General features: G+C 43.8%; 2 protein-coding genes across 6 annotated transcripts; one reads left to right on the top strand and one right to left on the bottom strand.

The window, feature by feature from the left end:
- Positions 1-87: 87 nt before the first annotated feature.
- Positions 88-5,193, top strand: ccng2 (cyclin G2). The gene is made up of 8 exons (XM_041969660.1): positions 88-210; positions 1,657-1,801; positions 1,885-2,022; positions 2,107-2,357; positions 2,711-2,789; positions 2,880-2,978; positions 3,348-3,547; positions 4,890-5,193. Exons 2-8 carry the CDS (start codon positions 1,697-1,699, stop codon positions 5,020-5,022), a joined length of 1,005 nt encoding a protein of 334 aa, XP_041825594.1. The 5' UTR covers positions 88-210; positions 1,657-1,696; the 3' UTR covers positions 5,023-5,193.
- Positions 2,455-24,187, bottom strand: taf1c (TATA-box binding protein associated factor, RNA polymerase I subunit C). Of its 5 annotated transcripts, XR_006008443.1 has the most exons (16): positions 23,729-24,185; positions 23,209-23,320; positions 20,928-20,977; positions 20,626-20,721; positions 20,432-20,493; positions 20,076-20,329; positions 19,867-19,998; positions 19,674-19,791; positions 19,518-19,589; positions 19,309-19,444; positions 16,627-16,755; positions 15,412-15,601; positions 15,178-15,315; positions 10,851-12,178; positions 7,378-7,772; positions 2,455-3,035 (listed from the first exon to the last, which is right to left on the bottom strand). XR_006008443.1 is itself a non-coding variant. In XM_041969656.1 (15 exons), the coding sequence occupies exons 1-15, from the start codon at positions 23,843-23,845 to the stop codon at positions 7,542-7,544; spliced, it is 3,165 nt and encodes a 1,054-aa protein (XP_041825590.1). In that variant the 5' UTR covers positions 23,846-24,185; the 3' UTR covers positions 5,956-7,541. The 5 variants fall into 5 exon arrangements, 4 of the variants coding, with proteins under 4 accessions (XP_041825590.1, XP_041825591.1, XP_041825592.1 ...); XM_041969656.1 differs by lacking the exon at positions 2,455-3,035 and having other exon boundaries at positions 5,956-7,772; XM_041969657.1 differs by lacking the exons at positions 2,455-3,035; positions 20,928-20,977 and having other exon boundaries at positions 5,956-7,772; positions 23,209-23,316; positions 23,729-24,187.
- Positions 24,188-24,320: the final 133 nt, after the last annotated feature.

Raw genomic sequence — 24,320 nt, 5'->3', positions numbered from 1 at the left:
AACCCGGAAGAAGGCCATCGTTTGTTTGTCAACCCAGTTTCTGATTGGTTGGTTCCACCTGACACAGAAATGTGGGCGTGACCGTTCTTAACATCAACAAAAGCGAGAAAAAGAGAAAGAGGAAAGACGAGAGAAGGCCAGAAGGGAAATGGAATAGACGATACGCAAGAGAGAAAAGAACAACTATGAGGATATAATTAGCAAAAACAGGTAGGGTAAACCTTTAAAATGTAATACCATGGTCAGATCGACACTAACTCCGCGTCTGTACTGGATTACATTAGCCTTTACTACGATATCCCACAGAAATGGAAGAACAGCAAAAGGACAGTAAACAATAGGGCGTCAATTAAAATGTAACATTAGGAAAAGTAATTCCCATCGAAAACTAATCTTAGTATTATTAAAGCACATTTCTCAGTAACGTTTAAAATCCCATGGAAGTTAATTATCTAGGTTTCAAATGTTAAGGTAATTTACCATATTCTTTATGTATTTCCTATTGAGGAAAATATTTAATATATTTTTTTCATCACTTTACACCCAAACATGTATTATAACCTGGGTGAGCTTTTTCGTCTTGGTTGCCCTTTTTTTTTTGGAGACCTTTTGTATTGTTGATTTATTTTTACTCTCCTTGCTACAGTTATATCTACTCAGAAAAACCACTTCAAGCGTATAGGACCAACGTATTACACAAATACCGTGCTAAAATCGACTAATGTTAGGTGTTTAAGGGGGGAAAATGGTGTTATACAGCATCTTTAGTTAGTCTGTGAAATAATTGAGGAGCATCCCCTCCCCCCGCTCCGACCAGGGAGGATTTAAAACGTTAGCTAGCTGCGCTAAATGTTAGCTTCTTCCGTTACATTCTGCCACAGTGCTGAAAACGGAGCGAGTCCAGCGGTCTGGGCTCATTTTTTGAGGGTTTTGGGCTGTTTATTGACAGACAGAGCCTCGATAAAAACTGTTGTTTTTCAGTCAGGGGACAGAGAAGGCGTCTACCAGAGGAAATCTGACACCGGAGCCCAGCTGGGGGAAGTGGGCCGGGCTTTGAGCTGTGCTCCTGTCAGGGCTAAGAGCTAACTGTAGGCCAGTTATGTTCAGTGTTCACAGGAGTTATTACATGGTCAAATAATTCAGTTTTAACTGTTAATTCGCTCGATAAGACCCACATTTTCAATCAAAACATTTAACCTTTTTCAAATATAAACTCAAACTGGTGTGTTTCGTTGCCTCAAAATGTCTTTATCAGCTGCTTGGTTTAAAGAAAATGGTCTATTTTCAAAAATATATTACACAGAATGTGGTTAAATTTCATACAATGCAGAGGTTGCACATTGCTGTTATGCTTTCCCAAATTATAATAGCAAATCAAACTGATTAAACTGAGAACTTGATCTTGTTCAGTGGCTGTGGTGTTTATTGCCCACCTTAGTGCTATGCATGTATTTCCTAACACTTTTTAAATAAGAAACTTAATATTTAACAACAAACCTAGCAGATGGAAGCTCTAGATCATTTTCCAGAGTCTTCACAGGGTCATAATTAAAAGAAATGTTGGCGCAAATCACAAAGAATGTATCATATATAATCCCAGCTAGAAATGATCCAACAAAAGTGTTTGGATAAACACGGGCTTTTCTCTTCTTGCAGTGGAAAAAAAGCAGATACTTCCTCCAGTGCCAGCTGAGATATGGACGCTGTCAAGCTGATGAAAGAGCTAAGGGTGAATTATGAGCAGGAGGCTCATTATCTCCCTAAAGAGACGGGCCTACGTCTCATCGAATCCACAGCTCAGGTGAGAAGTGTTGACCATTTCTGATCACCGGCTGAATGAAGTCTAATGTCGATTACATAACAAGCATGTATTCTACTTTCTAGGGTGACAGTCGGATCTCAGCCAAGTGTAGAGATGCCAAGGTGGAGGACCTTTGGAGTCTTACCAGCTTCTTTGGTTACAGCACGCAGACCTTCGTTCTGGCCGTTAACCTGCTGGACAGATTCCTGGCCATGATCAGGGTATGAAACGCCAGCAGGACCACAAATAGTCAACTTCAAGTCATTTTCAAACTGTCACTTACACAGCTCTCATCTCACCTCCAGATCCAGCCAAAGCACCTGTCCTGCGTCAGCCTCAGCTGCCTCCACATGGCAGCAAAAGTGACGGAGGAGGAGTGCAACCTGACGGCCACCGACGAGCTCATCCGCATCGGACAGTGCAGGTTCACCGTGTCCGACCTGTGCCGCATGGAGAAGATCATCGCCGAGAAACTCGACTTCAAGTCCAAAGCCGTCACTGCCTTAACGTTTCTGCATTTGTACCACCAGATCGCCCTCTCCCACTCCACCGACAGGTGAACAAGAAATGATCAACACAGAATATTTTATAAAGTCTTTAGATTTTTATTCATTAGATAAAATCATGTTTTTTAGCAGTGGGAATGGCTGAATATCTTCTTGCTTGCTTGTCATAGTGAGAAATGTAGGCCAGCAGCCATGGTCTGACTGAAGTGCACCGATATGCTGTCTGCTGCTGCTGGCATCAACCTCGCACTTACATAACCCCAGTGTTTTGTTTGCAGTCAGCTCAGCTGCACTTTGGCACCTAATTTCCACCTTACAGTTTTTATCCCCTTTAGTAAACAGGGCATAGAAAACCAGACTAATACACATGAGAAGTAACGACAGGGACTTTGTGTGTGAACAGGAAGGAAAATCTGAACCTGGAGAAGCTGGAGGCCCAGCTGAAAGCCTGTCTGTGCCGGATCTCCTTCTCTAAAGCAAAGGTAGGAATTTGCAGCAGACTGGATTATTAAAGCTCAGCCAACTTAATGAGTCTAAAAAATTACTTTTTCTGTTTTTGTCCTTCCATCTAGCCATCCGTCCTGGCCTTGTCTCTCCTGAGGCAGGAGATTGAAGCCATTCGGTCAGCGGACATGTTGGAGATAGCCTATCACATCCAGAGACACCTGAAGGTACGTCACCCTGCAAAGCTCTGTTACACAACAGCTGGCCCAGAGAGAAATGAACACCTGTAGAAACTGACATGAATAAAAAGAGGTTTTTGTTACCTCTGCATCAGTCGACATTTTTCTGGAACAGTTACAGATTTTACTGTGAAGACATCTGAGCAGCCTGCAGGCGTTTTAGCTTCTCAGAGCGCCACTTTAAAGTTCAGGTGTTACACACCCAGATCAGGTTTCTCTTTAACCTCCTAACCTGGAAAAGAGGCTGGGTTTGTTAACAGTGCGAGCCGAGCTTAAAGTAATGGGATTGTGTTAAATACACATGTCAGTCAGTGTACAAATGGTTTAACTTGACCCTCCATGTGTTTTGGTTTTCAGATTGAGGACCGCGAGCTGCTGCTGTGGATTGAGCGAGTGGCTCAGTGTCTGTCGGACTACGCGTCCCCCGAATGCAGCAAACCCAACCACCGGAAGCTGCAGTGGATCGTGTCGCGGCGGACCGCCCAGAACCTGCACAGCCACCGCAGCGTCCCTGAGCTGCCCACCATCCCAGAGGGCTGCTGGGATGAGAGCGAGAGGTTGGTGTCCAGCTTCCAGCTCCACACGTATTCCCAAACAGAAAACATTCCTCCCTGCAGAAGTGCATTGTATTCACTCAGTTCTATTTTTTATTATTACGTCCCATCTCTGGTTGCAGTAAAGACATTTCAAACTGTTGCTATTTCTCTAGTCAAGAAAGATTTTATTTTTTGTCTGTTAATTCAGAAAAGTTAGTTTTTTTTATTTTGGGGGGGTTAAAATTTTATTATTATATATATATATATATATATATATATATATATATATATAATTTTATTTTATCTTGTTAATTTAGAAAAAAATAACAGATTCTTTCGGTTTAATTTATTCAGATAAACTAAGTTTTGGAAAAAATTATTCAGAAAACAACAACAACAAAAAAAATCAGGTTTTTTTTTTTTCTTTTCCCAAATGAATAATACACTTCCATACTTTCCAACTAAAATAAAAGGTAAATAAGATTTTAGCTGAGTTGAGAATCAGAGATGACGTTTCAGGGCTTCAAAGCAAAACTCAAACTCCTGATTTCTGATGGTGGTTTGTTCCGATCAGGCGACTGATCGCAGGTTAAAATACCAAACACCTTACAAAAGCTTCTGACGTACAGGTATGTCCAAACGAAAAGGAAACCGACACGCCCCGTGTGTCACCAGCACACTGAAGTTTGTTTCCGCAGCAACGACGACTCCATTATGACCCATGATTGTGGTCTGGATTAATTCGGCACGTTCTGATTTTAAATTCAAGAAAGTTTCTCTTCAGGACTTCAGATCCAAGTGGGTCAAAAGTTTATTTTTATTTTACAAAGCTCCGTTTACAGTAACGACTCCTGAGGCAACCAGCTGTGCAGCAACACTCTGGTTTCTGGTGTGTTGTAACAGCATCACACTCGGCTCAGCCGGGCCTCTTCTATCTCCCATATGAGACGTGAGCCAGTAAGTGATCATGCCCTGCCCCCCTTCTGACACACTTCCATTACATCACATGGAGTCTCGCCTTTTACGTAACTTCTTCTTGGCGTGTGAAAAGATAAAGAAGGAACAAAAACACCAGAACTGAGCTGGTAATTATTTACCAGCTGACTGCCAAACACTGGTTAAAAAACCTGTGGTTTAACAATAAACTGGTAAAAATAAAAACAATGTTTAACAGACTGAAGCTTCAAATCTAACAGCTGACACAGTCGCATGTGATCAGCTGATTTACATTCTTCCTCATCCATGAAAGTCAAGCCAATATTTCACTTTCTTTTTCATCCTTTAAAGAATGAGAGACGTCATCAGATTTCATTATTTTTCTTGTTTCTTAAAAGTAACCGCTGACCTTTTGACCCCCCTGCAGTGAGGATTCGTGCGAGGACGTGATGAGTTCAGGTGAAGAGTCTCTGAGCAGTTCCCTGGGCAGCGACGCTGAAGGCCCCTTCTTCCCGCTGCACCTCCGTCGCCAAAAACACCACCAATACCTCCATGTCTGAGGCCACCCACCCACCGCCTGCCATCTTTTATTTATTGTTTATTAAGCTCTGTGGAGAAGTGAACTGGTAGCTGGTAGACTGGATTACTTTTAGTTTGACTTGTTGGTGACATTCCAGGATGCAACTGGAGTCGGGGCTGGATCTGGTCTCATACGTTTTGAGCCTAAACTGAAAAGAACAAAAAACTAAATCCTCAATTCTCAGATGTCAGACCAGGTTATAAGCAGTTTAAGATGTTTCCAGATAATTTTGCCAAAATATGTAGTTATTATTTATCTGTTATTAATCTAAGACTGTTTTTTTTTTTTTTTTTTAAGGAAGAGTTTTCTGGTCGGCAGAAGCTGAACGCAGCAGCAGTCAAAGAAAAAAAAAAAACAGTTGTTTTTAAAAGTGATCTTGTTATCTCAGAAGAGAGAAACTCTTCCAGCTGTGAGCAGTTCAGACAGTTCCTGACTGGTCTGGAGTGTCGTAAACTGTGATAAGAGGTCAAGTCCCGGAAAGCCGCTACATGCTAGCGTTGCTTATCTCCTCAGATAGCTGCGACGTGCTCTCCATGTCCGGCTGCTGCTGCTTTTGTCTTCTGATTAAAGTTTAATTTGCACCTTTTCTCTTATTTTCAAACGTTAAATGGTGGAACTGGAGTCTGAAGGAAAGGCGGATGTCTCAGAAACCTTTCCTCCAGAACCAAACCCCCCAGACACCACATGGTGTTCAGATCGTGTGTTTTTGTAGATGTGTGTAAGTATGATCGTCGGTTTCTATTTCAAGTTGCCAATTTTATGAAGTAGCTCAACACAATAGGTGAACATCTTTAAGCTGTTCAGAGAGAATGTTGTATGGAGAAAATGTGTCAAAAAAATTTAAAAATGTCAAAAATGTTAATACAAAAACATGTAAAACTGTAAATGATGTACAAAAAAAATCTGTTCATATTCTTTGTAGATATTATTTATTGTTTGTCATGTACTGAAAACAAAATCTTATTAAAAGTTTTATTTTTAAACTTGTTGCTTGTTTTTCCCTCCGAGTCTGAAAAGAAGAAAAACACACCGTGGTTGTTTTTACACTCGTATCTTAGGGACTTTGTGTGGTCAGGCTGTGTGTTTGCATCAGGGAGGAACATCAGACAGATAATGTGCCGTCATGGCCGAGGAACACAGCAAGTTTTGGTGAACCATCATCAGTCTGACACTAAATTCTACGTTTCCATGTTGCCGTCCATCTTAAGGTAACAACTGGGTAGCCTTGGTTATGCTAGTTAATGCTGCTGGACTAAAAGATGAGGAGCTCTGGTGTTGCTGAGAGTTAACGACGGGTTTGGGACAGGAACTGTGACGTTACGTTAAAACCAGTAAATAATCAGTAACAAACAGATCAGGTACACGGTGTGCCGCAGCCTACACTAGTTATTACTGAACTATGCAAACAGCCTTTTCACAAGTCTGGAAGCACTTCTTTACCAACATTTCACAACTTATTTAATGACATTTGTGTTTTACACTCTGATGCGGATCGTCAGCAGTTTGTCAGATGAATCATCGCTTACATTAAAGCTCTGAAAAGCAGAATGAATGACGTCTCTAGTAACTGGACGTTCATGCTGCCGTCCACGTCGGCAGCTACACCTCGGCTGGATCGGCCCTCAGAAACAGGATGAATGTATCGCACATAAAACTCCTCAGGTTTCTGGATAGATAGCCCACCCCTAATCATGATGATTTTCCAATAATCCAGCAGCCCTGTTTTGAGGCTGATAGACCTGCAACTGAAGAGCTCGGATGATTCCTGCTGCTGTCTCGCTTTATTTCACCACCACTCATGAACATAATTCAAAGACACTTAAACTCGTTCCCAATCCAACTCTTGTCCAAACTTTCCGACTGGAACAGACTCAGGAATTCAGACTGAAATCTAAATTGGACTGCTGAGCTTTAACATCTCGTCTTTCAATGAGAACCAAGTTTACTTTTTGTTTTATTGAAACAGCAGTTTAATTTAGAAAAGCAGATGTAGAAATAATTCCTAATAACAGTCAACGTTCAGGCGAGGTTCACGCAGTCTGACGCCTCCACTTCATGTAAACTTGACATTTTCACCATAGACTTCATAGAAAAAGAAAATCATCTTCTCTTAATTTATACTTTAGACCTTATCTGGGACATGCAAAGGTTTTTCCAGCTCAGTTTCAGTGAATCAACCTCATTAAATCCTCTTTATGAGAGTAAAATGTAAACGTAGTTGTGAGGCAGCTGTGTGAAAATACACCACTTAGATCATTTCACATTCCCAACATCTCAAAAATATCACAGCAAACAAAAATATGACCACAAAACGTCAAATTCAGCTCAGTCCTACCACGCCGGCCTGCAGCGAATCCTCTTCCCTCTCCAGTCCTGATCTTTCCGTCACCATCACTTCATCTTCCTCGATTCGATCCAATCAGTTCACTGTTTCAGTCTCAAAGCAGATCCAAGTTATAAATCCAGGAAAAAGAACTCCAAATTATCCTCCTAAACAGCTCAAAATCCCATTCGAGACTTCTTCTTGGGTTGTGATGACTGCGACGGCCCCCTCCAACCCTGCGAACACTGGGAGGAGGTCAGAGACTGAGACAGACCCGACGAAGGACCAGCAACCCTAGACATAGAAACCCGGAGAGGCTGGGAGCTGTGGAGCAGAGCTGGTGGAGGTGGTGTGTCCGTAAAGCTGTCGTTCTCCAGGAAGTAGGAATCTGCTTGTGATGGGTAATCCTAGAAATACCAGAGAACATGACAGTGAGTAAAAAGGCAGATGATATCGTCTCGTTTTCTTATCAACTTTATTAACAAAGAGAAAATTAGAAACACGTTTGCCTTGAGGATTTCACAGGTGACATCACTCAGGCGTCAAAGGAATTAAAAAAAAAAAAGGATTTTCAGATTTGTGTCAGATGTGGACCAACGTCAGAGCCTCAGAGTTCCTCCATGTGGAAAAACACGGAATTTGACAGTAAAAACAGACACTGTGAGTGTGTGAAGCAACTGGTATTATGCATACAATTAAAACACAGTAAGAAATAAAGATATAATGCATTTACACACACAGAGTCACACGCACACAGTGCGCATACATACACACTCACACCCATACTGTCACATTCAGTCACATACTTCCACATATGTTTACTCAAGAAGCAAAAGACAGCAGGAACGTGTGACGTGCATGAGCTGCAGTGTAACTGCAGACTGAGTTAATGTTAGTTAGGCTGATATGAGTGTTGCACTACGAGTGGCTGAGCAGTCAGACTGTTCAGGAAAAGAAGCTCTTTCCCATCATGGAAGTGCAGGCAGAGATGCTGCGGAACCTTCTTCCCGATGGAAGTGGGGAGAAGAGACCGTGTGAGGGATGTGTGATGTCCTTAATGTTCCCGGCTTTTCAAGGGCAATGGGTGTTTTATATGTCTAAAAGGGGAGGCAGTGAGGCTCCGGTGATCTTTTCGGCAGCACAGTTGCCAAACCATACCGTTATGGCTCTGCTGAGGATGCTCTCAATGATCCCTCTATAGAAGGTGATCAGGATGGAGGTTGGGAGGTGGGCTTCCCTCCTATTAATCTAAGAGTTTTCATGGTGTCTAAACCAAATGAAGAAGAAAATCAAGACGACAGTGAAACATATTTTAACCGCTGCAGCTTCCTGTTTGTGTGACCTGAAGTGGCTGGAAGTCAGTGACAGACCAACAGAAACACCAAAGCTGTCCAAGAAATGAAGAAATTAGGGCTGGGCGATATCAACCAAATTTTATATCTCAATATTTTTTTTACCTGAATCACGATATTCGATATATATCTCAATATATTTGTTTTATGTATACCCTGCTGATTTATTCTCCAGTTCACCATACTTTCTTTTGGAAAGCTGGCCTCCTGCTAAAAATCTCCACATATTTACCCTAATTAGGGGCCGTCCCCACGACGGGGGGGTCAAAAGTATTTTAGCAAACCACCCTTTCATCCCAACGAAGCCAGGGGTTAGCCTCCATGAAACCAACCATGTCTGAATCCAGGTACCAAAGTGGATCGGTTTGAGTCCTCTACCGTCTGCGGTACTGTGCAGACAGGGAAGCCTCACAACTCGAGGATATGACGTCAAATTGACAAACACATGCCCATTCCCAATCCACCCTTCCTCGAGTTTTTTATGCTTTGTAGTCAAGCATTTTTTGAAGAAGCAGCTCAACTTCTTTATTAGTCCAAATAAATGTTTCTTCTTTGCTTCGCAGTAAATCCTCAGCTATCTTCTCTGCTTCCGATGTGAACTTCCTGCAACACACTGTGAGCCTTAATCTGCGCGTTGTTGTGCTCTAGCTCTGGAGTGTTACACTTCAATCTTCGTAGCACCCCCCACAGCCTGTAGTATGTACTACAGCCGTGTCGTGGGGATTTTGAAGCCTTTCTACTAGTTTTCACACCGTTTTAACACCTGAACCGGCTTCGGTGCCATGTGAACATAGCCTTAATTAGCCTGAGCTAAACGGTAAACAGAACTGAAGCAGTGTGTGCGCGTTGTCGAGTCACGTCTGAGTGCTTGCGTCAGTACATGTGTGTATGTGCGTGTCGTTCATACATGCAGACAGTAGAGGAACGTAAAGAAGAAATCCACCAAAAGGAAGACTGAAAAACATGACTAATTTGGTACAAACATAGCCCTCTGACATTTACTCGCCAAAACAAGCATTTACCCGCATTTGGCGCCTGGCGAGTGTTAATTTTGGACACTGTGGATGAATAAATAAAAGATCAGCTGGGTCTCACATTTTAGATGATGTAGCAAACACTGGAAAGAAAATGACCAAAGGACACACACATCATACCAGGTCCGCCTGTTCAGCTGCATAACAGAAACGTATAATCAGCCAATCACATGGCAGCAACTCAACACATCTAAGCTTCTTACAGACTCTGCAAGGAGCGAGAAGTTTGTTCATGTTCTTGAGGCAACAAGAACAAGAAAAAAATTTGTATCAGTCAATTCATCCTCCACGAGAAGCTTCGTCTACGATGGGGCAGGATTACTGCAGAGGGGGTGTCTGTTTCTACGTGCAATGAACAGCTGACCCCGCTTTTTCATAATTAAAGAGAAACTTCGATGGTGGCAGGGCGGGGTTGTGCACGCGGTGGTGTACGTGTCTTTAAATCCTGCATGTGTTGTTTACATTTATTGATCAGCTGTTCAACAAAACTTTTCGTTCAGCCTCGCATCAGGGAAAATACGGAAGCCACAACTTCCCGCTTCATTCTTTTCCACCATAACACCTCAGATGTCCGAATAATCACACCCCAGCCCCGCGAGAAGAAAGTTCTGCTCGGCTGATGTGCCGAGAACAAGCCACAAGATGTCCCCACTCATGTCCACACACGTTAGTGGAAACGAGGCCTTTGACCCCCTTAGTACCAACGTGGCCTGGTTTAACCAGCACAGCCTGCCTGAGTATTGTTGCTGACCATGTCCATCACTTTATGACCACAGTGGAGCATCTTCTGATGCTACTTCCAGCAGGATAATGCACCATGTCACAAAGCTCAGATCATCTCCACCTGCTTTCTAGAACATGACGATGAGTTCACTGGCCTCCAACGGCCTCCACAGCCACCAGATCTCAGTCCAGTAGAGCAGCTTTGGGATGTGGTGGAACGGGAGATTCTCATCATGGATGCAGCCGACAAACCTGCAGCAACTGTGTGATGCTGTCATGTCAGTATGGAGAAAACCTCTGAGGAAGGTTTCCACCATCTGGTTGAATCTATGACACCAAGAATTACAGCAGTTCTGAAGGAAAAAGGGGCTCTTACCTGAGTTGATGTCAGAGTACTGAGGTAGTCCTCTACGGTCCTTTTGCTCCTCCTCTGACGGGCCGGTGTGCGGTCAGGGGTCTGTGTTTGAGTCAGGGAGAAAGTGGAAAGCCTGCTGGGAGACTGCTGGTCATTTTTATTTGATTGCACACTCTGAGCAGTTGGCGTGGGAACTGGAATGTCTGTCTGAATGGTGGACGCTGTCGGAGCTCTCTGGTTCTCATGCTCCAAAACCTCGGCCGACTGGGACAGCGCCTCCCCATCCTCTGTGTTTGACCACAGCCCCTGACTCGAAGCAGTGGTCCACCCTGTCGAACTGGAGAAAATGTCCAGTTCAGACTGATCGCTGGCAGACGTGAAGCTCCCGCTCAGCTCTAATCTGTGACCTGCTGCTCTCTTTGCTTCTTTTTCCCTCCTCCTCTTCCTCCTCAGCGCCGCCATCTTGGTCTTCTCATTCATCCCCAGCTGGTCCTCCCACCATGCCTGCCACGCCTTCTCCCCCTGCCAGGCAACGGTGAGTCGGTGGCTGAGTGTATCCGTCCAGGACGTGCTCACCTGATGAAGAGGAACCGGATCTGGAGCTGTGAGGGAAACGGAGCGCTGAACCAACAGCGAGCGTCCAGACATGCATGACTTCAACTCTTCCCTCAACTTTTCCATTATTTCCTTCTCTGGTGCTCCTCTAGCTTCGCTGTCAGGCAGACGCAGCAGACCTTTACTAAAGATTTGGAAATGCTGTAGTCTGCGGGGACGGGGCTTCTTTTTACCGTTTCTCTCCACCAGGATCTGGAGCCAGTGTTTCCACTTCACAGAAACTGAACTGCTGAGCTTTCCTGAAGTCTGCAGCAGGGACCTGCTGGAGCCAGCACCTTCATCATCAACAACCTTTTCATTGTTAACGTCTTCATCCGACTGGCTTTCTCGTGGCTGAAGTCCACTTCTGCAGTCTCTGAATCTCTCTGACTCCTCAGAGGAGGAAACAGAAGGTCTACTCGGCTGTCGTTGATCCCTCTCTGGCGTTTCAGCAACAACCATTCTTGCGCTGACACCTTGCGTTAACCCGATGACATCCTCATCGCTTGATGTTTCAGAGACAACCACTTGAGAGTCTGCTGGAGGCTCTGCAGTTAGTCTGGTTGACCCTGGAAGCTCAGTGGCTGCTTGTCGAGGTTTGCTGTCTGCAGATGGAGCTCCAGATGTGACCAAGCCTGTTGGGTTGTGCTCAAGGACCTGATAGAAGATGTCTCCAGCTTCAGTTAGCTGTAGGACACACATACACTCCCTGCGGCCTGGTATGCTTCCTGCTTTCTTCGGGATACACGTCAAACCTGTCATACAGAAATGAGCCAGTGTTAGCTGGGTTTGCTAATGGGGTTAGCATGCTAACTCATTTTGCTTAGTGATGTGGGATGAAGGTGTTTAAAGAGGCTGTGCAGACACAAGCTGGGCAAGCTGGCAAAATAGAGGCAAAAAAGAAACATGGGTTTTTTTTAAATCGCAGGATTCTCTACTGTAAACACAAAACTTATTCAAAATAATTAGCCTTTGTAAAATTACTGACATCCAGGGTATCCAACACAAAGATCAATGTGTGGCGCAACGCCACAGATCCGCCTCCGGACCACTTTTTAAAAAGTAGGCCATGCTCTTGTTGAGCTTAATCATAGCCATATTGGCTTGTGTGAAATTGACATCCCTAAGTCACTTTGATTTAAAACCAAGTATTAAACTACAACTTTGATGCATAGCAGTTTAACATGAGGAAGCTGCATTATTGCATTAGCCTATTTTATGCTGAAGTTATAAAAATGGCTTAACATGCACAGTAAATAAAGATTTCCAGGATTTTTTTCTAAATTGCTTAGAAGCAAAAATTTACCTAATTTTAAAATGTGCAAGAGATTATTTGAAAAATAAATAACCGCTTTAACCACTGACCTGTTCTTAGGCAGTGCAATGCCAAGTAATGCTTTTAAATCCAAAAATAACATTTTCCAAGCGGTCTTTGGCAGAGTGAACATACTACTGTACCCTGTGCTGGAGCGCCCATGTTAATTATCTGTGCTGCAGACGGATCAAAGACTTCGTTTCTTACGCAGACTCAGGCTGTTTGGAGTCATTTTCTACAAAGCTGTTCTTGGTAGCATCATCAGATACGGTATGGCTGCATGGTTCGGCTCATTAACAGAAAGTATAAATCTAGACTCACAAATGCAGTGAAAACAGCAATGAAAGTAACTGGGTCAAATAATCAGTAACCAGTAGCTGTTCTGTACTGAGGAGTCATCAACGGATGCAAGATGACGTCAGATGGAGGAACATCCATCAAAACATCCGATCTGACTTCTATCAAGTCTGACAAAGGCTGAAAATTCAACCTGTCTGACAACGAAGTTTAACTATCAATCATTTACATTATAGATCTTTACCACGTCTACATGTCGTTCTACATCAGTGAAAATTATCACATGTTTTTTTCAAATTTAACTTCTGATGGGAACTTAAGTTGTAATTATTTACTTCATCAGAACTCTTCTGATGAAGTAAATAATTACTTCTGACCCGTCCCTGAATATACATCCTTGCTTTCACCTGTAAACCTCCTGGTTAGAGAAGGTCCTGCTTTGATTTGTATTTCAGAACCTGTTGATAATTTACCTTCCCCACATTCACGGCTCCTCGTCGTGCAGCACAGAGACACCGGGCGGGTGGGTGTCGGACCCTCTCAAGGTGTGGGTGTTAAAATAACACATCCCCCACGGGTGTGACACACACGACGGTATGTCAGAGGTGACTGTAGCCCCGTGCAAACAGTCCCATGTAAAGCTCAGACAACCGTTTTACAAACAGCATCCGACTCATGCTGTGACTAAACTTTTCTTTATTCTGTTTATGGCGTTTATGAATTTTTGAAAGCATAATGAGGTATCCGGTTCTTCCCATGTCCTGCACCAGCTCCTGTAAGGCTTGGCATAAATGCCACTACCAGACTAATTTGGAGCTGCTGTTAATTTCATCACTTGCTGCTGCAAAGCCAAACTGGCTGCAGAAAAGCACAGACGTGTCGTTGACAACAACAAAGCGTTGAGAGGAACAATGACGGGAAATGATGGCTATGGTTGATTCAGAAATCAGCGATTCAGTTCAGCAATCTGCAGTTTTTATCCCATTTTTTTCCTTGCATGCATGCATTTTTCCCCCTCCCATGACTAACTGCCACACACCCTGGATTTCCCACTAGCCGACATAAAATATAGTTAGAGCAGGTTCTCACAGGGATGCCTGAGCGATGCCGTCTCAAGCTTAAAATCTCAATATTATAAGAAACGTCTTTGTTTGCTTTACTGGTGACTCACCACCGCTCAACGCACAAGACCAATGAAAAGAAAACCCGAAGCAGCGGGATCTTTGGCACAGAGACGACGGCCAACGACAGCTGGAGTTTACCAAAGGCTAGTGTGACACACTGCGCTCAAACACACCGGCCCAAACATGATTCTAACTCAGAAAAAATAAAAGTTAGCCTGACGAACTAAATGTTAACACTGAACACCCTGCATCCTAAATCAGCATATAATGTTGGTAATGCAGCAAACAATGCGATTAAGATGAAAAGTCGAATGGCTGTGGCTAGTAAATGTTATTAGTTTATAATAGCACATTTTCCTTGGAGTCAAACAGAGCTGAACAACTCAGGAGAAAGAGGCCAGCAGCGTTGGTACACTTTGTACCAGAGCCCAGAAACGATGAGGAGTGTGGTAAACTATCGCCACCTTGTGGTGGTAATGACACATTACTACTGTATATTGAGATTAAACTATCTGATTTACAATTAAATGACTGTTTTAAAAATCATTCCCCATCTCTACTAGATTTGTAATTCTTCTGGATGACGTTACGTTGAGTTCCGGTAATAAACTAGAATCTTGCTTTCACCACATGTTTAACATTTTTCAGCAGGTTCTTTGTTTTACAGACGCTCAAATCCTAAAACACTCGTGAGGAGCAGCCAGAGTCGTTCTACTGCTCTGGTGTAAAATAAATAAATAAAAAGTTTTATTTATGTTTTCTTTTTTCCTATTATACTTTATTAATCCCAGCTGAAACATTTCTTCTCTTTATTTAACTCATCCTAGTGGGCTGCCAGGCCAGATCCCAGCGCCAGGTGTGTAGTTCGGGTTAAAGGCCTTGACTTGAGCCCAGGTCATCTGGGCACATCTGTAACCACCAGGCCACCACTGCCTCACCGCACACAGCTGAACAAGCTGTATGTAAGTGTTCGTGTTTGTCTGTTGTAGATGTCATGTGCCTACTGGTCCATCATTACCTGCAACAGGTGCAGACAGTCTGTTGGCTGCGGCGTCCCGGCGGTGAGGGATCTGGACTGAGAGATGTTTTAGACTCTCTCTGGGTCTAAGAAGAGCCTGAGGAGGACCTCGACTGGAACAAGCCCCCACCTTCCCTCCTGAGCACACAAGCACACACAAACCATGACCGTTCTCAGAAATCCTGAATGTTTGTCATGGTGGACCTGGGACGACGCGACCAGCTGACATCACACCTGAGTACTGAAGCAGAGTGACTTCCTGGGAGCTGTGGGAGCCGAGCAGGACCTTGTTGGTACTTGATGTGGAGGCTGAGGTAGCGGAGCCTGGGATGACGTGACAAAAGATTGGCGGGGACTGCATCATGTGATCGTACTTGAGCATGGGCACGCACGGGAAGCGCTCGTCCATAATGTAGGCCGAGTACTGAAGGACAAACAGAGGGAGACCTGTGAGAACGACGGCTTCCTGCAAAGAAATGCTGAAAACGTGAAACGCTTTGACCCTCTGAACTTCGCCAGACTGAAACTCATCATCTTTGGATGTTTTTGGATCTTCATTTAAACATTTAAACCCTTGCAGGTCATTAGGGACTTTTTCTGTCCTATCAGGTCATTTTGACCCCATTGTGCTTGTGTTACCCTCATATAGGATTATTTTTATTAATTAAGAAAATGTTTTTCTTAAAGAGTTTAGATGTTCTTGTTTTTAATGCCTATTTGAGTCATTACAAGACAAAAAAGTCTGATCACCATTTACGAGCGACTGGCAGGGTGGGATGGGATGTAGGTAACGGGGGGGTAGGGAAACACTGTTATAGACATTTTTTTTTATTAAAATTGCTAAATCAAGTTAACATCTAATTAAAAATACCAAACGTGATTATTCAAATTATTTTAACCCTTTAAATGCGTACTCGATAACATGATGTGAACGCTTTGATGGGACAAAAACAAGTTATTTTCTATGTAATACATGATAAGGGGATGGGGATTTCATTTAAAGATTAAAATCAATCTTTTCACTAATTTCTAGTATATTGAATTTAAAAACCCAGAGCTCTCAAAAATGTAATCTACAGAAAATAACTCCTTTTGGTGGGTGTGTTTTTTCTCATAACAGTGTCATCATGTAAACAAACTAACATGTAAAAGGTTAAAATAATTTTAATAATTACATATTTGGTTTCTTATTAAGGAATCTTTATTAACCTGTGAGGGTAATTTGTTGTACAGACAAACACACACAATAATAAATATCTAAAAGGACTATGATAGAAAAAAAAATAGGGCAAGGCTGAATTTGATTGAATGATTTAATATTTATCCATCATGTTTTTATACCAGTTTTTGGGAGGATTTTTTTTAAGTACACTGAAGCGACCAACAAGGGTTAAAGGAAACAATGTGAGTGAACAATCTGCAGACATCAGAGTTTATATGAAAGCTCACCTGTGTGGTGATGAGGTGATGGAAGGGGTGAACGTCTCCCAGATACCTGGACAGGATGAGCCTCTCTCCGCTCCGACACTCCGACGTGTTACTGATCCGGAACAGCGTGTGACCAGAGCACAAACTCACCTGGACGGAGAGAAGACGGGACAGGTGAGAAGAGCTAGTTTAGTATTTCGGATGTCACAGCTCCTCCACTTCACCGTACGGTCAAGTTCTCCGAGCAGAGCACGTTAGCCATCCAACCATTTTAATAGCAGAGGGTTTTGCTCTGTGATAGATGATTACTGATTCCCAAATAATGAAATAAGAAGCTAAGAAAAGCCACAAGAAGATGCTAACCAGGGGATAATAACTGGCTGAATTCAAGCCGCCATCCACTCGGACTGGGTCGAGCTAGCGAGTTAAAATAATAAATCAATTAACTCATTTGAATAGATTCACACTTCCATTCATTCCAATTCAATCCATTCTATATACAGCTTATTTCAAATCATGGTTGCGGGGAAACCGGAAAATTTGAATGAAGTGACGTTTTATGTCTTCTTCAGACGCTGCCCCTCCCCAGCAGAGGCTTGAACCAGTGACCTTCTGGCTGTGAAGCAAACCACCACACCACCTGGTTGAACCTGAATATATCCAAAATCAATTGTTAAAACTTGGAGATTTCATTTTTTTATGTTTCCTGAGCACCCGGAAACATCCCGGCCTGCCTGGCTGCCAACCCCAGCTTTCTTCCCACTGCCTACCAGCAGTTTGGGTGGGGTGAAGTCAGCTAAGGGAGCTAACGATAAAGTCTTCTATGGAAAACCAAAATCATTTGTTTGTTGCTTCTTCGGCCGCTAAAAAACACAAGTAACCGTAGTTTGCATTTAACAACTCCACCCAAGATTTAGTGAGATCATTAGCAACTAATCTTTGGTAACAATGGGGGGAGTGTGGGTTTTATCTACCAAACTGGTTCCAGTACTGCTCCACAGACAGCCCTTCACTTAGAACCGCGTCTTTTTTGTTCGATTACCAAATCTCTGCTTCCAAAATCCAAAGACAAAAAAAAAAAAAAAGGGTCAGAACAGAGATCTGCTTATGTCAGAGCCTGGTGACGAGGTTATTGAGACCAACCAGGTCACCATGTTTAAAAACCAGATCCAGAACATTTAATTTGGTTGACTCAAGAGAGAAGATTAAAAACTAAGCTGCAACACTGATGTAAAACTGGAGCTGAAGAAGAACACAAGCCTTTCCTGAACTTAAATGTTTTACGTGGACCCTACTGCGGTGCACAGAGCTGCATTCACAGCTCTTTTTTTTTTTTTTTATAACATATGTTTATTGAATTTTGAATTTTCATAACACACACAACAAGAGAGAAAAAAAAAAAAAAAAAAAAACATAGAACATATGATTGGCTCACATATCTAAATTGAAACCCATACAGGCTAGAGATTCAGAGGTCATCCTATCTTAATAGGACAGGCAAATTAAAAGGTACATCAAATACACCACTATACAAGACACATTAGCAAGGTCCGATGATGGTTTGTCAGACAGTAAAGTGTTACAAGGCAGGGCATCCACAGTTGCTATGCAAGCCCTCTTAGAAGTATGGAAGAGATATTCAAACCAATATAACATAGAAACGGTTCCCATGTTTTATGGAAAACCTCCTCTTTGCTATGTAGTTTACATGTCAGATAGTCCAAAGCAACATAGTCAAGTATCACCCTTTGCCATTGAGCCCTAGTGGGAACCTTATCTGTTGTCCAGTTCAAGAGAATGCATTTTCTAGCACAGAAGGCAAGTATTTGATGAAGCTTTCTTTTACATTTATTTGTGATAGATAAGTCAGAGACGCCAATTAGCAAGTGTAAGGGATTATTACTTATATTAGAAGATAGAATCCTGTTAATTTCCTGCCCAACGACCCACCAAAACTGCTGTATTTTTCCACACTGCCAGAGGCAATGTGTAAGACTACCAATTTCTATTTTACATTTGGGACATAGTGGGGATGAATTGGGATTGAATTTATGATGTTGGGAGGGGGATATGTGGGCTCTGTGTAGGACCTTTAATTGCAGGGCTCTCACTCGACTGCACACACTCAGCATCTTTGCATTCTTCCATGCATCCTCCCAGTCTTCATCTGCCACCTTAACATTAAGTTGTTTTTCCCATACGCTCCTCAGAGAGAGAGTGTCGGTGGTTTTATATTCCTTAAGGATGTCATAGAAAAGGCTAATGGACACGGCAGATTTCTGTACAAAGAGCTGTCTTTCGACACGTGAAACATCTTGACATTTAAGAATTGTAGTATTTTTCGTGATGAAGTTTCTTAATTGTAGATATCTAAAGAAATCCTGTTGCTGAACATCATATTTCCCTTTTAACTGACTAAAAGACATCACAGTTGAATCTGCTAAGAGTTTGTGTAATGTGGATATCCCTTTATGTGCCCAAATTCTGAAGTTATTGTCCATCATTCCAGGGGGGAAATCAGGATTGTCACAGCTCATTTTTTAAACAGCCACATTATTAACATAACTTTAAACTTTTTCTTAAAGAACAGAGAATTATTTTAAGTGACGTGGTTCTTTGGTGGTTCTCGCTGTGGAAGACCAAACCAGAACCAACACAGAGCTGACCGGCATACGTGACCGCATCCTCCCGTTCTGGACTCACCCTGATGTCTGTGAGCTCCACCCCGGTCCTGTCGGCATACAGCATCACTCTTGGATGAGCTGAGAACTCGCACCACCTCCACGATGACTTAGCATTAAAGTACAGGTTGCTGTCCTCCATCCGAACCTTCTGCATCCTGTTAAGAAGTATTAAATTAATCAAAGCTGAATCCTCGATGTTCACTCCCACCGTAGCGACGGCTTGCGTACCCTTTTCCTACAGTCCACAGGTTTGCAGCTCCGCTCTCACTCGCCACCAGAATTTCACCCAAAACGTGAGGACTGCAAACACAAATCAGATGGAACGTGTTGAAGGCTTTACGGACTTACGGACCAGGAAGCTGTAGAGAACCTGAACCCACCAACCTGACACTGACACAGGTCGCAGGCTTGTTGGTGTTGACCACCTGCAGAAGGCGCGGCTCGTCTGTTTCACTGAACCTCCAAACGCCACAGAAGTGATCCGACCGCACAGCAACACAACCTGCAGACACAAAAACTGAACTAGAAACACAGATTCCACTCCTCAGGTCATGTTAAACATTCTCCAACTTCCTACAGTCATTGAAGAGGGAGGTACAGCTGATCTGTCTGATGGGGGCTTTGAGCTGGAAGCTGACCGGGCTGCTGTTGCTGGCGTCCACACAGGAAACGGACCCGTTGCAGTGCTGCAGGTCCACTTTGCGGAACTCTGAGGTTCTGCATTAAGAATCAGTACGAGGAGAAACATGGCCGACTGTTAAAACTTCGGTCTGAGCGGCAGGATACTGAGGCGGTCCAGTCCCTGTCCTCCAGGATAAAGGAGGCAGCCACGCTGATGCACGTTCTTTCCACGCTCCGCAAACGGGACGAAAGCCAGAGCGCCCCCAGTGTCTCCTTCACAGAACAGCATGTGATCCCTCTGCTCGGCCAGCTCTTCGTACAACAGAGATCCCAGGAGTGGCGGTGGGATGTCGGGCACCACGTTCGACAACATCCTGCAGTAGCTGGACATCGCTGAGGACTTATGCGTTCGGAAACATCTGAGAGAAAACAACAACATGATGTCAAAAAGAAACCAAAGCCATGATGAGTTTCACATTTTACCGTGTGATGCTTGCTCTTCCTCAGCTACATCTTCTCACATCTTATAATTCAGGAGCTTGAGGAAGCGTTTCACCCTCCACACGGAGACATGCCGATGCTTCTGAAACAAAACAAAGACAAAAATGTCAAATGAAGAAGGATCGTGTTTGACTTATGTCACTTTCCAGCATCCAAGTACATTTTATTTTCATTTGGTTTTTTATTCCATTATATTTATTGTGGAAAAACTTACTTCTGTGCCTCTACTTCTGAAGTTGAAGTTTTCACCCAGAATGTCACTCATGCACCCAAAGGCATCTTGGCAGTGATCCATGAAGAAGTTCTGCATCTAAATATGACACACACAGAACAAAGCTCAGAGTCTGGAGCATCAGGCTGCAGCTGAAGAGTCTGATGAAACAACAGCAGGTAGGAAATAAACCGCAGTTTGCTTGTAAAGACAAAATCATTGTTCAAATTAGACATTTTATAAAAAATGTCTTTTTATTCTGAAATAATCCTCCTATATTTTTATGGGTTGAATAGTCATCTTACATGTTCTATGCAGTCCAGTGGATCTGGAGGTGTAAAATGTCGATGGAAAGCTAAAAAAAATGAAAAATTTAAATGTCAAAACAGAGACATGAATATGTGTGACTATCAATATGAAAACAAGTGTTTGGTAGATTATTTCTGCCCTTTAATAAAACAACATGGTGTTATACTTGTTAACTTGCTGTTATAACATGTTTTTGGCCTGTTGGACTCCCTGAGCCGCCACCTTATCGTGGTGGAGGAGTTTGTGCATCCTGACGATCTTAGTGGCTATGTTGTCGGGGGCTTTATGCCCCTGATGGGGTCACCTATGGCAAATTGGTGTCTAGGGGAGGGCCCAGATGAAGCGCAGCTCAAAAGCACCCCTATGATGAAGAAAAAGCAAGGACCAAGGTTTCCCTTGCCCGGACGTGTGTCACCGGGACCCCCCTCTGGAGCCAGGCCTGGAGGTGGGGCACGGAAGCGAGCGCTTGGTGGCCAGGCCTTTGCCCATGGGGCCCTGTCGGGCTCAGCCCGAAAGGGTGACATGCCCAGCCAGAGCTGTGGCCGCAAGGTCGTAGGTGCCTGTCGTGGTGGTAATCCCCGAACTTGTTGGTGGACACTGGCAGTAAGGGATGCCATCAAGCTGAAGAAGGAGTCCTATCGGGCCTCTTTGGCCTGTGGGACTCCAGAGGCAGCTGATGGGTATCGGTGGGCTAAGCAGAGCGCAGCTTCAGCGGTCGCTAAGGCAAAAACTCGGGCATGGGAGGAGTTTGGAGAGGCCATGGAGAATGACTTCCGGACGGCTTCGAGGAGGTTCTGGTCCACCATGAGGAGGGGAAAGCAGTGCTCCGTCAACACTGTGTACAGCGGGAATGGGGGGGCTGCTGACCTCGACTCGGGACTTGAGGCGGTGGAGGGAATACTCGAAGACCTCCTCAATCCCACCAACACGTCTTCCAATGAGGAAGCAGAGACTGGGGTAGCTGGTGCTGGCTCTCCCATCTCTGGGGCTGAGGTCGCTGAGGTGGTTAAAAAGCTCCTCGGTGGCAGGGCCCCGGGGGTGGATGAGGTCCGGCCAGAGTTCCTGAAGGCTCTGGATGCTGTAGGGCTGTCTTGGTTGACACGCCTCTGCAGCATCGCGTCGACATCGGGGACAGTTCCGCTGGACTGGCAGACTGGGGTGGTGGTCCCCCTCTTCAAAAAGGGGGACCGGAGGGTGTGCTCCAACTACAGGGGCTCACACTCCTCAGCCTCCCTGGTAAGGTCTATTCAGGGGTGCTGGAGAGGAGGGTCCATCAGATAGTCGAACCTCGGATTGAGGAGGAGCAGTGTGGTTTTAGTCCCGGTCGTGGAACAGCTCTACACCCCCTTCAGGGTCTTGAAGGGGGCATGGGAGTTCGCTCAACCAGTCTACATGTGCTTTGTGGACTTGGAGAAGGCTTTCGACCGTGTCCCCCGGGGACTCCTGTGGGGGGTACTCCGGGAGTATGGAGTGCCTTGTACGAGCTGTCCGGTCCCTGTACGACCGGTGTCAGAGCTTGGTCCGCATTGCCGGCAGTAAATCAGATTTGTTTCCAGTGTGGGTTGGACTCCATCAAGGCTGCCCTTTGTTACCGATTCTGTTCATAACCTTTACGGACAGAATTTCTAAGCACAGCCGAGGTGTAAAGGGGATCAGGTTCGGTGGCCTCAGGATTGGGTCTCTGCTCTTTGTGGATGATGTGGTTCTGTTGGCTTCGTCGAGCCGTGATCTTCAGCTCTCACTGGGGCGATTCGCAACAGTGTAAAGCGGCTGAGAAGAGAATCAGCACCTCCAAATACAACACTACTGTAGGAAGTCTGCGTTTCTCTGCTTAGGCAGCTGCCCCTGCGACCTGACTCTGGATAAGCGGCAGAAAATGGATGGATGGTGTTATACTATACATGGTTGCAAAACTTGATTAGTCGCCTGTACACTGAGGCATATAAGGATGGTCTTTCTGTGGAATGAGCAACAAAGCTAAACATGTAGCTACTACCCCCCAAATTGCAACGGGAGAATATTATTTGGCACATCTGTTGGGATGCACCAAAATCATTTAATAGAAAGACAATCAGTTCTACCATGTTGGCCAGGCTTTCCAATTATGCATAATACATCAGCAGCTGGTATTATTAAAGGGGAGGGCATGTTACCTAACAGAAGCTGGTTCCATTACCAACACAAGTTTCCTCAAGCTAAATATTTACATCAATTTATGATGTAATTATTTAGCCTCTCCCGCTCATAAAGTAACCCTCTGTTTGTTAAAGGGCTCACCGTTTTTGGGAAACAGGAAGGGGACCAGGACGGGCTCAGTGTGACACCAAGTCTCCCCTCTAACCTGATGTCTGGAAGTAAATGCCCAACTGGAGAGCGAACCAGAGCCTGTCTGAAACCACATCCACATAGAACAATAACTTCAGACAGCACAGACAACATTAAAATATGGATAACTACTGACTGTAACTACAAAATGAATAAATAAATATTAATAATGACTTGTGATGTTAATATGACAGAACAGCTGACCAATTATTTTGATATATACAGCAGAAGAATGAACTTTCTAAAACAGAACTATCAATTTTTCAAAACGCAGAAATCTTAATCCCATGATATAAAAAGTAAATATAAAGTACCAAAATGTGAATACTTTAACACGTTGTCCCATAAACATTAAATTTAGAAAAATGTCTAATAAAACGTACACATAGTCTAACTGGCACAGGAGCTCATAATTATTTGAGATACTCGGCTCACACCACATGTTTAACTTGTTTCAGCGTTGCTGACCCACCTGAGGTAAAACACCGTCGTAAGAGCCCCAGCTTCCCGTCCCGTTCTTCAGGACCGAGTCCGGTGGCCCGCAGTTATAAAACGATGGAAAAAGTTGCAGAGGGAAATGATAATCCATATTACTCGTCCTAATCTTATTAAATCAACGTGCCAGTGATGAAATAATGCTGATCAGCGCCGTGTGTTGGGACAAGTCAGGGCATGTCTAATGGCTTAGCTACCGCTAGGTCCGCAGCCTATAAAAATAAGCTAGCAAACATGGGGATGAATCTACTCCATAAAACATCTCACCACGCGTTTAGTATCCCCAACCGCTCTATGAACGCATTAAAACTCCTTTAATACAAACAGAAAAATAAAGTAAAATAATCTGAAATCTTCAGCAACTAGACCAACACGTGTTCACGTTTTATCAGTAAACGGAAGTCAAGCCAAACGGCAAAATGACAACTTCCGGGATTTTTTCATCCAAAGATGAAGATTGAAATATATTTTCCCATCTATTTTACCAAAATGTTCATCAGCGAATAACACTGGCTAGCATGTTTAGAAACCCTATAATTATTACAAGAATTTTGTTTTTAGAAATATAT

Source organism: Melanotaenia boesemani, chromosome 19, assembly GCF_017639745.1.
Source record: "Melanotaenia boesemani isolate fMelBoe1 chromosome 19, fMelBoe1.pri, whole genome shotgun sequence".
In the NCBI taxonomy this organism is placed as follows: domain Eukaryota; kingdom Metazoa; phylum Chordata; class Actinopteri; order Atheriniformes; family Melanotaeniidae; genus Melanotaenia; species Melanotaenia boesemani.
The sequence above is the reverse complement of the archived record's forward strand: the minus strand, read 5'-3'. Positions and strand labels throughout refer to the sequence as shown.

Bases quoted from the DNA above. Each gene is read 5' to 3' on its own strand.
- ccng2 (XM_041969660.1), top strand. From the start codon at position 1,697: ATGGACGCTGTCAAGCTGATGAAAGAGCTAAGGGTGAATTATGAGCAG. The intron at 2,979-3,347 runs GTACGTCACCCT...TTTGGTTTTCAG, and splicing joins ACATCCAGAGACACCTGAAG to ATTGAGGACCGCGAGCTGCT. The intron at 3,548-4,889 runs GTTGGTGTCCAG...ACCCCCCTGCAG, and splicing joins TGCTGGGATGAGAGCGAGAG to TGAGGATTCGTGCGAGGACG.
- taf1c (XM_041969656.1), bottom strand. From the start codon at position 23,845: ATGGATTATCATTTCCCTCTGCAACTTTTTCCATCGTTTTATAACTGC. The intron at 15,602-16,626 runs GTGAGCTTTCAT...TTTGTCCTTCAG, and splicing joins ATCACCTCATCACCACACAG to TACTCGGCCTACATTATGGA. The intron at 7,773-10,850 runs GTAAGAGCCCCT...TGGTATTTCTAG, and splicing joins GTACTCTGACATCAACTCAG to GATTACCCATCACAAGCAGA.